Genomic DNA, 16,953 nt, shown 5'->3' on the forward strand with positions numbered 1-16,953 from the left:
TCTTAGTCCTTCTCTTTCTCCCATTAGAACAATTACTGTGTTGTGTTGTTTCACAGTTGTTTGAAATTTAGTTTCACTAGAATGTGAGTGACTTCAGAGTAGAGAGTGTGTCTTTTGGGTACCTAATACACAAAGCAGAGCCAAACTCAGTAGGTATACAATACAGTAGTCCTCCTTCCTCTCCCTTATCTCTCACTGGAGGGCTAAAACCACAAATAATACCAAACCTATATAAAGGCATACCTCATCTTACCGTGCTTCACAGATACTTTTTGCTTTAAAGATTTTTTATTTATTTATTTAGAGAGAGAGCGTGAGCACAAGGAGGGGGAGCTGCACAGGGAGAGGGAGAAGCAGGCTCCCCGCTGACCAGGGAGCTGGACATGGGGCTTTATTCCGGACCCCAAAATCATGACCTGAGCTGAAGGAGAGGCTTAACCGACTAAGGCACCCAGGCACCCCCCCCCCCTTTTTTAACTGAAGGTTTGTGACAACCCTGCAAAGAGCAAGTCTATCAGCATCACTCTTCCAACAGCATTTGTTCACTTCGGGTCTCTTTGTCATATTTTGGTAATTCTCCAACATTTCAAACTTTTTCATTATACTTGTTATGGTGATCTGTGATTATAACTTGTTGAAAACTCAGATGATGAACTCACTTTATTTGTTTTTTTATTTATTTATTTTTGAGAGAGAGAGAGTATCTTTTTTTTATTTTAATGACTTTTTTTTATTTTTTATTTTTTTTTTTTTGATTTTTTTTTTGTTTTTTTGTTTTTTTGAGAGAGAGAGTATCTTAAGCAGGTTCTATACCCAGCATGGAGCCCAACATGGGGCTCAATCTCATGACCCTGAGATCATGACCTGAGCTGAAATTGTGAGCCAGACACTTAATCCACTGAGCCATCCAGGCGCCCTGATGGTAAACATATTTTAGCAATAAAGTATTTTTAAATTGAAGTATGTACATTTTTAAAGATATTGCATACTTTATAGAGTGCAGTATATTATAAACATGTTTTATATGCACTGGGGGAAATAATTTAATTTGACTAATTTTATTGCAATATTCACTTTATTGTGGTGGTCTGGACTGAACTTCAATTATCTCTGAGGTATGCTTGTGTACTATGTTTTTTATGTGTACATACCTACCTATGACTAAGTTTAATTTATAAATTAGGTGCAGCAAGAGATTAGCATAATAACTATAATAAAATAAAAGTGTTATGACAATATACTATAATAAAAGTTATGTGAATGCGGTCTCTCTCAAAATATCTTATTGTATTGTGCTCACCTGTTTTCTTGTGCTTATGTAAGAGGATAAGATGCCCATGGACCAGACGAAGTGCAGTGAATAACACAGGCATGTGATGTAGCATTAAGCTGCTATTGACTGACCCACAATTTGTCAGAAGGATGGTCATCTGCTCCAGTCTGCAGTTGACCGCAGTAGCTGAAACTGCAGAAAGCAAAGCTGCAGATAAAGGGGGACTATTGTAATTATTGATTAATGACTGGATGTCCTGAAATAGTCTTATTTTGGCAGTCTAAATTTGCCTTCTTATTAATCTCAATTACTGTAAACTAATTCGACAAAAGTTTTAAATATTATAGGAAGATGTGTGCTTTTTACAACAGATTTAAATAAAATCATCCACTTTGGATAGTCAACTAAATTTTCCAGAAACTAGTACTTTTGGTGAAAGATATGATTGATAAAAAAAAAAAAAAGATATGATTGATACATAGCTCTTCATTTGGAACTCAAGCATGTATATGCCTTTCTATTATAACTACTTTTGCTAGTGCTATGAAACTATGTTCTAATGATATCAATTTTTTATTGAGTTTGTAAAAACAATGTTGCTCCTAAAAAGAAAACTTTTTAGGAGTCACTTTTTCCAGTCACTTTTTCCCTATAAAAGAATATAAAGATTCTTTACATTCACCATGTCATTATTTTTATTATTTTACTAGCAGAGATTAAGTATCATGACCAATAACTTATTTTATTTAACCCAAGAAATGTTTTTGATCACCTGTAATATGCCCAGCATCATGTAGGCAATGACATATTTTGGGTGAAATTGATATCAGATTCATTTTTTATACTACTATTCCTATTTTTCTGTGATCCTCTTAATATACATTTGCACTTCTGAATTTTTTATTAACATATAATATATTATTTGTTTTAGGGGTACAGGTCTGTGATTCATTACTCTTACACAGTTCATAGCATTCACTACAGCACATACCCTAGCCAGTGTCCATCACCCAGCCATCCCTTCCCTCTCACCCCACTCTCCTCCAGCAGCCCTCAGTTTGTTTCCTGAGATTAAGAGTCTCTTATGGTTTGTCTCTTTCTCTGGCTTCATCATGTTTCATTTTCCCCTCCCTTCCCTTAGGATCCTCTGTCTTGTTCCTCAAATTTCTCATATCAGTGAGATTATATGATAATAGTCTTTCTCTGATTGACTTATTTTGCTCAGCACAATACCCTTTGGTTACATCCATGCCATTGCAAATGGCAATACTATGTCTGCATAGTATTACATGATAGTTTGACTTCATCTTTGCCAATTCATATGCCTCTTATTTCTTTTTGTTGTCTGATTGCTGAGGCTAGGACTTCATGTACTATGCTCAATAGCAGTGGTGATAGTGGACAACCCTTCTGTGTTTCTGACCTTTGGGGAAAAGATCTCAGTTCTTCCCCATTTAGAATGATATTTGCTGTGGGTTTTCATAATATTGAGGTATGTACCCTCTATTCCTACACTGTGAAGAGTTTTGATCAAGAAAGGATGTTGTGCTTTGTCAAATGCTTTTTCAGCAGCTATTGAGAATATCATATGGTTCTTATTCTTTCCTTTATTGGTGTGCTGTATCACATTGATTGATTTGCAGATGTTGAATGAACCTTGCAGCCCAGGAATAAATCCTCCTTGGTCATGGTGAATAATCCTTTTACTGTACTGTTGGATTCTGTTGGCTAGTATTTTGGTGAGAATTTTTGCATCCATGTTCATTAGGGATATTGATCATAATTCTCCTTTTGATGTGGTCTTTGACTGGTTTGGGGATCAAGGTAATGCTAGCCTTATAAAATGAGCTTGGAAGTTTTCCTTCAATTTCTATTTTTCAGACCAGTTTCAGGAGAATAGGTATTAATTCTTCTTTAAATGTATGGTAGAATTCCTCTGGGAAGCCATCTGTCACTGAGCTCTTATTTTTTGGGAAATTTTTGATGACTGTTTCAATCTTCTTACTGGTTATTGGTCTGTTCAGGTTTTCTGTTTCTTCCTTGTTCAGTTTTGGTAGTTTATACCTCTCTAGGAATGCATCCATTTCTTCCAGATTGTCAGATTTGCTGGTGTGGAGTTGCTCATAATATGTTCTTATAATTATTTGTATTTCTTTGGTGTTGCTTGGGATCTCTCCTCTTTCATTCACCATTTTATTAGTTTGGGTCCTTTCTCTTTTCTTTTGGATAAGTCCAGCCAGGGGTTTATCAATCTTATTAATTCTTTCAATGAACCAGCTCCTACGTCCATTGATCTGTTCTACTGTGTTTTTGTTTCTATTTCATTGATTTCTGCCCTGATCTTTATTATTTCTCTTCTCCTGCTGGGTTTAGGCTTTCTTTGCTGTTCTTTCTCCACCTCCTTTAGGTGTAGGGTTAGGTTGAGTATTTGAGACCTTTCTTGTTTCTTGAGAAAGGCTTGTAGTGCTATATACTTTCCTCTCAGTATTGCAGTTGCTGCATCTCAAAGATTTTGAACAGTTTTATTTTCATTTTCGTTTGTTTCCATGAATTTTTTAAAAAATTCTTCTTTAATTTCCTGGTAGATATATTCATTCTTTAGTAAGATGCTCTTTAGGCTCCATGTATTGGAGTTCTTTCCAAACTTCCTCTGTGGCTGAGTTCTAGTTTCAAAGCACTGTGGTCTGAAAATATGAAGGGAATTATCCCAGTCTTTTGGTGCTGGCTGAGGCTTGATTTGTGACCCAGGATGTGATCTGTTCTGGAGAATGTTCTATGTGCACTAGAGAAGAATGTGTATTCTATTGTTTTGGGATGGAATGTTCTGAATATATCTGTGATGTCCATCTAACCCAGTGTGTCATTTAAAGCCTTTATTTCCTCGTTGATCTTTTGCTTGGATGATCTGTCCATTTCAGTGAGGGGGTTGTTAAGGTCCCCTACTATTATTGTATTATTGTTGATGTGTTTCTTTGATTTCATTACTAATTGGGTTATATAATTGGATGATCCCATGTTAGGAGCCTAGATATTTATAGTTGTTAGATATTCTTATCAAACAGACCCTTTAAGTATGATATAGTGTCCTTCCTCATCTCTTATTGTAGTCTTTGGCTTAAAATCGAACTTATCTGATATAAGGATTGCCATCTCAGCATTAACATGGTAAATTGTTTGATGTCCATTAACATGGTAAATTGTTTTCCACCCTCTCACTTTAAATGTCCATTAACGGGGGTGTGAGGTTGGGGTACCAGGTGGTGGGTATTATAGAGGGCATGGATTACATGGAGCACTGGGTGTGGTGAAAAAATAATGAATACTGTTTTTCTGAAAATAAATAAATTGAAAAAAAAATAAATGTCCATTAACATGGTAAATTGTTTTCCACCCTCTCACTTTAAATCTTGGGGTGTCTTTGGGTCTAAAATGATTCTTTTGAAGACAGCATATTAATGGGTCTTATTTTTTTTTATCCATTCTGATACACTGTTTCTTTTGATTGGGGTGTTTTGCCCATTTACATTCAGGGTAACTATTGAAAGATATGAATTTAGTTCCATCGTATTGCCTGTAAAATGACTGTTACTGTATATTATCTCTGTTCCTTTCTGGTCTGTTACTTTTAGTTTCTCTCTTTGCTTAGAGGACCCCTTTCAATATTTCCTGGAGAGCTGGTTTGGTGTTTGCAAGTTCTTTTAGTTTTCATTTGTCCTGGAAGCTTTTTATCTCTCCTTCTATTTTCAATGCCAGCCTTGCTGGATATAGTATTCTTGGCTGCATGTTTTTCTCATTTAGTGCTCTGAATGTATCATACCAGTCCTTTCTGGCCTGCCAGGTGTCTGTGGATTGGTCTGATGCCAGTCTAATATTTCTACCAGTGTATGTTATAGACCTCTTGTCCCGAGCTGCTTTCAGGATCTTCTCTTTGTCTCTGAGACTTTTAAGTTTTACTATTAGATGATGGTGTGTTGATGCATTTTTACTGATTTTGAGGGAGATTCTCTGTGCCTCCTGGTTTTGATGCCTGTTTCCTTCCCTGTATTAGGGAAATTCTCTGCTATAATTTACTCCAATATACCTTCTGCCCCTCTCTCTTTCTTCTTCTGAGATCCCAATTATTCTAATACTGTTTCATCTTATGATATCACTTATCTCTTGATTTCTCCCCTCATGGTCCAGTACTTGTTTGTCTCTCTTTTTCTCAGCTTCTTTATTCTCCATCTTTTGTTCTTCTATATCACTAATTCTCTCTTCAGCCTCATTTATCCTAGAAGTAAGAGGCTCCAGTTTTGATTGGACCTCATTAACAGATTTTCTGATTTCAACTTGGTTAGATTTTAGTTCTTTTATTTCCCCAGAAAGGGATTTTATTTCTCCAGAAAGGGATTTTCTAGTATCTTCTATGCTTTTTTCAAGCCCAGCTAGCATCTTTATAATTATCATTCTGAACTCTAGTTCTGACATCTTACTAATGTCCATATTGATTAGGCCTCTAGCAGTCAGTACTGCCTCTTGTTCTCTTTTTTCCAGGTGAGTTTTTCCACCTTGTCATTTTATCCAGAGAAGAATAGATAAATGAGAGGAAAAATGCTAAAAGGGCAACAATAACCCCAGAAAAATACACACCAACCAAATCAGAAGAGACCCAAAACCACGGGAGAAAAAAGGAAAAAAATATATAATGAGATTGGTGAATAGAAGAGAGCCACACACTTGATTTTTTGTGTATTTTGTCCTGTTAGAGGAAACTGCTTCCCAAAATGTAAAGGAAAGAAAAACATATATATATATATTATACACAAAAAAAATAAGGGTAAATATGATGAAGGGATGAAATACAGTTGTAAAGAGGAAAATTTAAACAAAAACGGAAAATTTAAAAAGATTTTTAAAAAGGACTTGATAAGAAGTTGGCTGAAAAAGAAACAACAACAACAAAAAAAGAGAGAATGTAATCAGGCTGGAGACTAGAACAAAGGCATGAACTAGATTTGGGGTATATTTTGGTCTGTTAGAAGAAACTGTATGCTAAAATTTAAAAGAAAAAAAAACTTATATGTATACAAAAAATAAGGTTAAATCCAATGAAGGGATAGAATATGACTATAACAATGAAAATTTTAAGAGTGTTAAAAAGATAGTGATAAAATAGTTAAAATAGGTTAAAATAAGAAAAAGGAAAAATTAAAAAAAAAAGAATAAGGAAAAACAAAATTTTAAAAATTTATCTTAGAAAAACTGAAGAATCGTAGGGAAAAAACCATTAAATCTATGTGCTGCATTCCCCTCTCTCTGAAGTTCTGCAGTTCTCATTGATCTGTGAACTTGGTCTTGACTGGATGTTCTTGTTGATCTTCTGGGCGAGTGGCCTATTGCAGTGATTCTCAAATGGTGGGATTGCACTCCCCTTGCCATGGGCCAGGCTAAGTAATCTGCTTAATTTTGCTCTTGGTAGCTTTTATTCTTTGAATGCTTTCTGTACAGCTTTGGAGACTGGGAATGAAAATGGCAGCCTCCCAATCTCTGGCCCAGAAGAGTGACAGCTCTGAGCCCCACCTCTCCGTGCACCCTCAGAGAAAAGCAGTCAATCCCTCCCCTTACCTTGGTCTCCAGCCGCACTCTGTGCTCACCTAGCCTGTGACCATCTTTTCTATCTCTGGCACATAGCCCTCTTTTAGAGACTCCAAACCCAGCAGATTCCCAAAGTGCGCTCCTACGCCACTCCTTACAGAGGATGAAAGGGGGGGGGTTATCTCCGAATCTGCCACTTGTGGGGTCCCTGCTCAAAGCACAGTGGCCTGACTGTGTCTCAGATATCGGCTTAGGGTATGAGGTCCCCCTTCTCAGCTCCATCTCTGCAGCCAGATGCTCTGATACCTGGGAGCTCTGCCACACTCAGGCGCCCCCAGTCTTTTTTGTGACCCCCTGAGTCCTGAGGCCACACTGTCACCATAATGCTACACCCCTTGCTTAGGCTCTGGAGTGAGGTCCTTCAGGGGAGCCAACTTCCAAAAGTTCTGATTTTGTGCTCTGCTGCTCTACTGCTGGCTGGGAGCCAGCCCTCCCCCGACGGTCTATTTTCCCATATATTACTCCAGATTTACATATCCACAAGTCGTACGTTACAGAAAGTGGTCACCTTTCTGCTCATAGAATTACTGCTATTGTTTTCTTCAATTTCCTGTTGAGTATGTAGGTGTTCAGAATGGTTTGATAGCTATCTAGCTGAACTCCTGGGACCAGAAGAAATTTGGGTCTCCTACTCCTCTGCCATCTTGCTCCTCCTCCTGCACTTCTAAATGTTTTAAATGAGGGTATAATATATACCCTCATTTAATACCCAGCATGTAATACTCATATAATACCCAGCATATAAATTTGGGAGACTGCTTTCCTGAGCAAACCAAGCACAAAGACTACAGATACTCTACGGTTGTAATTTCAGGGTGAATCAGAATTGACTTTAATGAGAGATTATTTCAACTGATAGAAAGAGAATATCACATCATGAGCACAGCTGTGATTTTTATCTTTTGTTCAGAAGCCAGAAAAGAAAGTTGCTTTCTCTATAAATAAGGCCCAGATGATAAAGGGTAGGTGTAGTTTTGGTGATTAGATAGCCTCTCTCTGGTTTAATGAAACTCATCTAAGAATAACAAAATGATAGAAAAAGGCTAGACTGAGAATCTGAGAACTTGATGTCCCACATGGTTCGGTTGTGCTTTTTGGTGATTACTTTGGAAGGTCATGTTACTCCTCTGGTCTGCCATTTCCATTTATTCAATTACTTATCCAAATACCAGAAATTCATGGAATGGTTATTCTGTGCCAGGGATTATTTTGTTGGAGTGTGTGCATAGAACAAAATCCAAGATGCCTTCTTGGAATTTACAGTATCAATGAAGTATTTCTGAGAACGAGGTTACATTACTTGGGTTATGATTTGTGGGTTATGTAAACTTTTGAATTATAGCCAGTATATCCAGTAAGTCCACTGGACTTCAGTTGGAATTTTCCTGTTTTGCTTACTCCATAAAAAATACTTTGCCCTAAACTTGTTAGTGTGATAAGTCATATTCTCCAATAAGTTTTCTACTTTTAAGGTAAAAAATTATATTTTATAAATTACTTTGTCTTATTTCTTATAATACATATTTGCTGTGGAGAATTTGAAAAACACAGACAAATATAAAGACCATAAGACTTACTTAGAATTCTATCACTTAACAAGAACCCCATTACACATGTGTTTATCTTGCCTACTTTTAGCAGTTTCATTAGGCATGTTCTTTTATTATTATTTTTGCAAAATTTGGATCAAAATTCTGTAATTTTATGTCATACTTTTCTATGTTATGAACAGTTTCTTATTTCCTCATATATAAACTCCCACACAAATTTCAAAGACTTCTTAGTTAATTTGATAAGTAAAATGGGTTAATCCATTATTTTATTTATTATTTTGAGCACCAATGAAGTTGAACATACACCTGATTATTTTTATTATGAAATAAGTTAGAAATATAGAATATAGGTAATAATATAATGAATAGCCTTATATCTAGTAATAAGCTTAAGAAAAAAAGTTACAGATATAATTTTAGCCCCCAGTTCTTCTTGGATGGCTTTCTACTTTCCTCTTCCCAAAGATAACCACCAGCTGGAACTTATTATTCTCATGTATAATTTTTGTACTGTTACTGTAAATATATATATCCCTAAAGTATATGCAACATTGCACATTTTATGACATTAGAATATTTATATCACAGTAGAACATGTATCCTATGGTACCTTTTCAAAAGCCTAGTATAGGATTTTTTGCTATTTAGTCGTGTTGATACATGGAGCTCTAGTTCAATAATTTTTACAGCTTTATACAAATCTAGTATATGAATATATGCAATTTAAATGTTGATGGGTATTCAAGTAGTTCTCATTTTCATTATAAGCAAAAAATGTTGCACTGAAAATTTTAATGCAATTTTCCTCGTGCATACGTGAGGGTGTCTCCATGGCCTAGCAGAGAAAGTGCTGGTTCTTAGGATGCATACATCTTCAGCTTTACGACATATTGCCATATTGGTTTCCAATGTGGTTGTCCTGAATTACTCTTCTACAGTTCTATATATGTATTCTGGATGCTCCACATTCTGCCCAGTCACTGGTATCATTGAGCTTTAAATTTTAGTTAATCTGAGCTTGGTGAAATGGTATCTCAGGTAGGGCTTTAATTTGCACTTTCCTGATTATTAGTGGGTTGAGCATCTTTTGACAACTTCAATGACATTTTCTCTTCTATAAATTGCCTTTTATATCTTTTGTTCATATAAAAACTAGAATATCACAACCCCAGAATCATGACCCAATCTGAATTCAAGAGTTGGATGTTCAACTGACTGAGCCACCCAGGCTCCTTTAACATATTTGTATTAGTCTGTTTTTGATTGTATGCATTGCAAATCTCCCACTCTTTGTCCATCTTTTAAGTTTGTTGATGGAGCCTTTTTTAGGCCAAGTTTTAAGTTTTAATGTATTTGAATGTAGCCACCTTTTCTTTATGGATGGTAATGATTGTACCTTATCTTTTCCTAACTTAAGCTCATAAAATAGCCATACTCCTGCAAAGCATTTAGTTTCATTTTTTCTTATAAAAATGTTCAATCCTTATGAAATTTGTTTTTTAATGTGATGTGAGGAAGAAAGTATGATTTGATATTTTTCTGCAACTAATGTTCTCAGTTTCATTTATCAGATAGTCCATTCTCTTCCCACTATATACAACACAACTCTGCTCATATATAATTTCCATATATATAAGGGTATGTTTCTGGGTTCTCTATGCTGTTTCATTGGTCATTTTGTATAGCTGTGCAATTAATGTGCCAATTAATGCTGATAGTATCATAATAAGACTCAACACCTTGCTTCATATGCTGTACAAACCATGCCTAGTATCTGATACTGGGCTGAAGGGATGAGTTCAGTCTGAAACCCAAATCTTGCTTTGTACACTCTGCCATAGGGCTGTGTCTGCTTGGAATGAGAGATGCATTTTCTAATTCACAGGAAAATGTCAGATACTTTCTCCTCCTTTGGGAAATTGACAAAAGATAATAGAGGTCCTGACTCAATGTCTAATTGGGCAATTCTCCCACTTTGTCCTTCTTCAAAAGTGCCTTGGGTTTTCCAGGCCCTTCATTCTTATAGAAATCTATGAGAATTTTTTGCAGAGATTTTCATTAGACTTGCACAGTTTTTTTTTTTTTTTTTTACTTTGTGGAACATTGGCATCACTTTGATATTTAATCTTCTCATTAATTGATATGGTCTATCCATTTATTTATTATGCCTCCATTTAATTATTATGCCTTTTAATATAGTCTAATAATTTCTTCATAAAGGTTTTAAAAATATTGTTAGGTCTATACCCAAGTTTTCTCTCTCTTTCTCATTAATTAATGAACATATTTTTCTTACTGTCCATTCGTAGTGAATTTCCTGTTCAGAATTTTAACTCATTTTTCTCTTGGGCTATCCGTGGAATGTCTTCTCTTCCCCCAGTGATTTGTAAGAACTTTTGAAAGATCAAGGATGAAAGATCAAGTGTAATTGCTTGTCATATGTGTCACAACATTTTTTTTTATTGCCTTTTGTGTTTATTTTTTTTCCTTGCCTGTAAGAAAATTCAAGTTCTTATGGTGTCACATATACAAACTCTGTGGTTTTCTTCCTTAGTTTTTATTTTTCCCCATAAAATCTTGATTGAATAACTAGTAATCTGTATTTTCTTTGTAAAATCATTTTCATTTAACATTTTCATCCATGTAGAATTTGTTTTGATGTTCCCTGTAATTATCAATTACAAAAAAAATTATCATTTTTTTCCCTTCCAGGAAGTTAGCCAAATGTTCCAGCACCATTTTATTTTCCAATGAACACTACCTCTATTATGAACTTTTGCCTGTAGGCTTCCTCCTTAGTCTCTTTAACTATCTGCAGAGTTAATATGTCTTGGGATTTTAGTTAATCAATTTAACATTTTTGCAAGCTAAGAGGATACTTTGCCTGACCACTGCAGTAGTTGGACAGAATGCTCCCATCAGAGAATTCATGTTCCCTATTGTCTACCCACAACCTCCTAATATAGGGCAGACAGTAAGCAGTCAACAGGTAGATGAAGGAATTGAGGATAACAGAAGATACCTTTTTTACTTAGATTATTTTTATTTGGAAGGGAACTAGGTTTTGATTTTTTGCAAGAAAATATCCAGTAGACTGAGGAGGAGAAACTGATGTAGAGGAAAAGGAAGGAAGGCATGGAGGGCAGAATCATTAGGAATGTGTGAGATATTGATTGGTAGTCAGAAGTTTAAACAAGTTCAGAAGCCTGTTAGGAAAGGTCACACCGCAGGTATAATAAAAATAACAAGGTTGAGAGTTTTTGTTTTGTCTTTATTATGAAAAATTTTTGCAGAGCAAGTAGTACAATAGACCACATGAACCCATCACCTATGTTCAGCAATGATCAATTCAAAAGTTGGTATGATTTCATCTCCACCTCTACCCATTTCACCCCTTTTCACCCATTTCACCCATTTACTCTGAAGTAAATCCTAACCATTCTACCATTTCGGAGATCTACCTGGGGTGAATGACGTCATTGCTCTCAACTTTGTATATGTGGACTCATGCAATAGTCTTCTCTTGTCAACACTATATCTCAATGTCCTCATTAGCAAAAGAAGGATAAATAGCTGTCTCACCCATTTCAGAATTATCATCGGATGACGCAAGAGAAATGAAAACAAACCATCTAAAATTGTGAAGTACTATCAGTCCAGTTCTCTCCTTTGTAAATGACCCCCAGGACAAATAACCTGAAGGCAACAGATAATCTTTGTCCAGCCTTGTCTACACAGTCACTTGCTTAGGTTTCTCTTCCTGAAAAACACAATACTTTGGTAACTTTTTTTTTTTTTAACGTTAGTGTTATAGACACTTATAAGTAATTTTAAATATAAACAGAACAATATTGAGGTTTGTATCTTTCACCTTTTCTGGTTTTCCGCTTTCATCCTTTCCTTTAATATACCTCGTGTTTCTCTTTAAAGGGCTCTGAGAACTGATTATTCTTTGGTGTGCCCCAATTTTCAAGACCCTACGGAGTGCAAATTCAAATTTTCAAAGGTGAATTTTAGTGGACTTTAGGGCAACAGAGCTCTAGATAACCAAGAGTAAAATTATTTGCTCCTCTACCAAACGCCACAGCAAGCACAGAAAAAAGCCTTTAGCTGGGCACATTTGGATTGCAAAAATCTCTCTCTCCATCCTTGGGGGGGAGATTATTCATTTCCCTATAGGGGGAACTCTAAAGAACATGTTTTCCTAAAAGGGGCCAACTGGGCGGTGTCCTCCTTTCCCAACGCCCAGATTTCTATTCTTAGATCTGGAGATAGGCGGAGGCTTTCATTTTTTATTTTTCCTAGTTTGCAGACCCTCGGCGGGGCTGGAGGAGCCCAGGCAGGCGGGTCGGGGAGGGTGGCCCGCGGGGCTGCCGAACGCGCGCCTTCTCCCGCCACGGCTGCGGCGACCCGGGCCTGGGGACTCGGCGGAGCGCGCTGAGTCAGTTTCTTCCTGCACGACTCCCGGCCGCGCCGCCGCGGCGAGCGGGATCCGGTCCCGGAGGCGGCGCTCTCCGGGGGTAGGGGACCGGGCCTGCACCCGCGCGGGGGCCACGGTCACGGTCACGGTCACCGGGGTTCGGCCCGGCTCAAGCCGCGACCCGCCGGCCCGCCCCGGTTCTGCCCGGCACAGCCCTACCTCGGTCGTGCCTCGCTCAGGCCCCTGAGCTCATTTTTGGGGCCTGGGTGGGGGAGGAGGAGCCCGAGGAGGAGGGCCGGGGAGAGGGAGGGCAGCGCAGGGCGGGGAGCCGCCGCCTTCCTCATAAACAGGCGGGCGTGGGTGCGGATGAGGCCGGCCGGGAGCGCTGGCTGCGGGCGGTGAACTGTGCTCGTCCCCGCGAGCCGCGGCGGCGCCCCTGCCCCTGCCCCTTCCCCGGGCGGCGGGCCTTCGTGTGGGAGGCACGGTCGGTTTGGAGCAGAGTCCACCATGGCCAGTGGCAGCTGTCAGGGGTGCGAGGAGGAGGACGAGGAAACTCTGAAGAAGTTGATAGTCAGGCTGAACAATGTCCAGGAAGGAAAACAGATAGAGACCCTGGTCCAAATTCTGGAGGATATGCTGGTGTTCACGTACGCCGACCACGGTAATCATCCGCAAGGAAACTACTCCCCGCCCCCACCCCTGCCTCTTTTGCAAACTTTCTCCCTCGCACTTGGGAGTTGCACAAATCTGGACTCCTGAGAAGCCGCAGACTCTCCACTCCTTAGGGCAGAAAGGAGCGGAGAAGTTTAGGAAGGTCTGGCGCTCACTTCTTCTGCTTCCTCCCCCCTGTTTCAGACCCAAAAGGGGCCCGTGAATCATGACTTTGCTTCTTTTCCCTCACCCCCTTCTTTTCCAGCCTCCAAGTTATTTCAAGGCAAAAAAGTCCACGTGCCTGTGTTGATCGTCTTGGACTTGTATATGAGAGTCGCTAGTGTGCAGCAGGTAAAGGAGTTGTTTTCATGTCGCCCATTCCCCTTTCTCTTTGGAAATAGATGTTTTTCTGTCAGTTCTATATACCCAGAAGTTCTGGGTTGCTTCTGACTTTCCGCCTCACAAACCACAGACTGTGATTTTAAGAAGGAACCGTTGTCAAATCATTATCAAATGTTATTGATGTAAAAGAGCCCACTAAGTGCTCCTTAATTGTTTTGTAGGAGTAAATTTGTACAACGCGCTTACAAGATATGATTGGTGGTGAGCGGTAAATAATCATGGGTTGGGATTTAATTCTCTTATTGGCTAGATGAGCTCATCCGCATCAGCATTTAACCAAATTATTCTAAGAATCTTACCAATGTACAGCATGTCCTAGAGATGACACCATTGTGAATAGCTTGGGAAAGGAGAATAATTAATAGTAATAAAAATTAGTAATAATTAAATTAATAAAATGAAGTAACTGGCAAATTCTTATAGGTTTAAGGTTTCTTTCTTTCTTTTTTTAACTTGAAAACAGATTTCTGGCCTTTAGCTGTAGTATACCTTGTATTATCTAAAGAAAGTGATGTTTTACTATTCTCCTATAAGTTTATATTTGTATTTTTCAACTCTTTTCATATGAACTGAATATAAAAGTGTAACTTAGAACCTATACCATAGGAAACACAGACATTTGTCAAATACCTTAAATACATTTTAAAAAAGAGTCCTAACATGTGATCTCTCTCTGTCAAATAAATAAATAAAATCTTAAAAAAAAAAAAGAGTCCTAAGGTGATAGTTAAGAATGATTTACAGTCAAAACAAATTACTGCCAAACATATTAACTTCCTTTGTAGATTCTGAGGTTTAGAGAACTGAAATCAGTCATTTGCATGTTGGGTGCTGAAAGGAAAGAGAATTGAACTTTGAATTCTCTCAAGGTGTAGTCAGAAAGCCAGTGTTTCTTAATGCTTACTGGAGAGCGCCACAGACGAAAGAATTATCTGGATCTCTGAATCTGTGTCTAACTACCTTCATCTTTATGTTCATCTCTGTATCCAGCTATGTCTAGTCTGGGTGAACCATATACCTAGTTTCTTTTATATGAGAACATTTATATCTGGGATAAATGGTTATTTAAATTTTTCTTACACTGAAGTATTTCCCATCTGACTATTGATTTTCAGGGAGTTAGCAAACAAAATCATGAAAAGACGAGAGGCATGATAGAGGTACTGTTCCTTTTAGCATCCAGAGTCTGAATTTTGCCCATGAAATATGAGTCACATTTTAGAGCTGGCCTTTGTGTTTGCTGCTCTCCTCCTCCATCATCCCTTCTTCCTTGCTTCTTCTTTGGTGTTCAGAAGTGCCTTGTCTGGCAGCCTCTGTTCCTTGGATTCCTTGCTTGGTATGGAGAATTCCCCTGTTGGGTGCCACTCCGTATCCCCAGAACCCTTGGAAGGCTTGGGTGTGTAGGGTCCAGAGGAGGTTGTGCTGAACTTGAGAACCCAGGGGAGGCTGGAACAGACCCACTACTTCATTCTTTGTTTTAGAAGCTGTCCAAGCCTAGACATGTTTGTCTGGAGTAGCTATGAAAGTCACTTAGTATCTTAGCCAGCATGTACCAGAGACAAAGTATGCAAAAAAAAATATAAGGAATTGTCTTTTGATTTGGTTATTTAATAGAACAGAATTATTCGTTTTAGCATCATACATGTATTGTCTGCAAAAGGTATTGTGTGTATCACATCATTGGATTCTCACTGGAACCTCACTGCCCTCTCAGAAATCTCTCTGGACACTTTTAACCTCAGAGTCGAGTAGCTCATTTAGGACCATAGAGCTCATGACAGAGCCAGGACTCAAGTTTTCACATACAGGTTTCATGTTTTCAAAATCTCTTTCCATCACACATTCTGAATCCACAAGCTATTTGTGCAGGAAAGCAGTACAGTGGTTTGTTACAAATCCTGTGGCCATCAATTTTAATTATCACTGGTCTTATCGAAGGGATGTAGAAAGGGGTTCTCTTGACTGATATTTTAATGCTCCCCTTAAAGAAAGTGTGTTTTTTTTCTTCAGATTTCTTCATATTTGTGGTGTAACTACTATACATGTCCTTTAATGCTTTATATTTTGAGTTAGTTAGAAGTGCTGAATTAAAATTTCCAAATGATGAATTTAGAGGGTAAGGTAAATTCAAAAGTAAATATTAAGGTTTCTTTCCAGAGTTCATTTCACATCTTATTCCAGACTCCCAGTTTGTATTTTTCAGGGTCTTTTAACATTTTACTAATGCTCTGTAATAAATGACAGTCTTTTGAGAACCGGTAGTTAGACTCGCTGTCTTGGAGTTTCCTTTTTCTGCCAGTCAGCCCATCATTTCTCGCTGCTTCTCATTTTACAGGACTTACCTCTATCCACAAGTTTCAACCTTTGAAGTAAGAGAACGAAATAACTGAAAGTGATTGAATTTTTCTTTAACTCCTAGCCTCTTTGCCATTGTGCATTAATTAGATGCTTGAATCTCCAGAATAATTAGAATAACGTGAAACTACCAATTTAATTGTATTATAACTGGGCAGGAGAAGAACTTTCTCCCTGAAAGATAAGCTTTTAATTGAGTAGATTAATGGATCAGTTGTTCCCTCTGCTCTGCTGCCAGTGATTCTGTTTAATCATAGAGGCTCAGTTGCCTCAGCCCTTTTGCAAAGCAATTACCGGTGCTGCTTCTTCACCAACCAAAACACAACAGGTTTTCTTTGAGTCAGTCATGCAGGTACAGAAATGCGTAGAGCATCCTCTGTGACTTGTGATTTATTTCCCACCGGAAGCTGTTCCAAATGTTATTTTCTTAAATACTCGGGGGGGAGGGGGAAGTCTCGATGTATTTTATGAAAGCACGAAAATAGCTGGTTTCTATGACAGCTGGATTGTCAGTGTCTGTTCAGCTTACGTGGAGGAGGATGTCCTACTTAAATATAGGTAAAAATAGCTGTCAGAAATTGCTGCCTTTTCAGGCAGTTTGAAATTATGTAAAAGGATGTAATGACAGAGTAAGGCAATTCAGGCTTAATCCAGAAAAGATTCAG

The 16,953-nt window shown here is 38.0% G+C and overlaps 1 protein-coding gene across 2 annotated transcripts in view; it reads left to right on the plus strand.

Annotated features, from left to right (window-relative positions):
- Nucleotides 1-13,360: 13,360 nt before the first annotated feature.
- LRRK2 (leucine rich repeat kinase 2) overlaps nucleotides 13,361-16,953 on the plus strand; it is a 139,016-nt gene continuing 135,423 nt past the window's right edge. The window contains exons 1-2 of one of the 2 annotated variants that reach the window (XM_044229314.1): nucleotides 13,361-13,541; nucleotides 13,797-13,882. In XM_044229314.1, coding sequence (XP_044085249.1) covers nucleotides 13,388-13,541; nucleotides 13,797-13,882 — 240 coding nt within the window. In that variant the 5' untranslated portion in view covers nucleotides 13,361-13,387. Of the gene's footprint in view, nucleotides 13,542-13,632; nucleotides 13,695-13,796; nucleotides 13,883-16,953 lie in introns of those variants that run through there. The other variant, XM_044229315.1, reaches the window with a different exon arrangement.

The sequence above is a fragment of the Neovison vison genome, chromosome 12 (assembly GCF_020171115.1).
Source record: "Neovison vison isolate M4711 chromosome 12, ASM_NN_V1, whole genome shotgun sequence".
Classification (NCBI taxonomy): Eukaryota; Metazoa; Chordata; class Mammalia; order Carnivora; family Mustelidae; genus Neogale; species Neogale vison.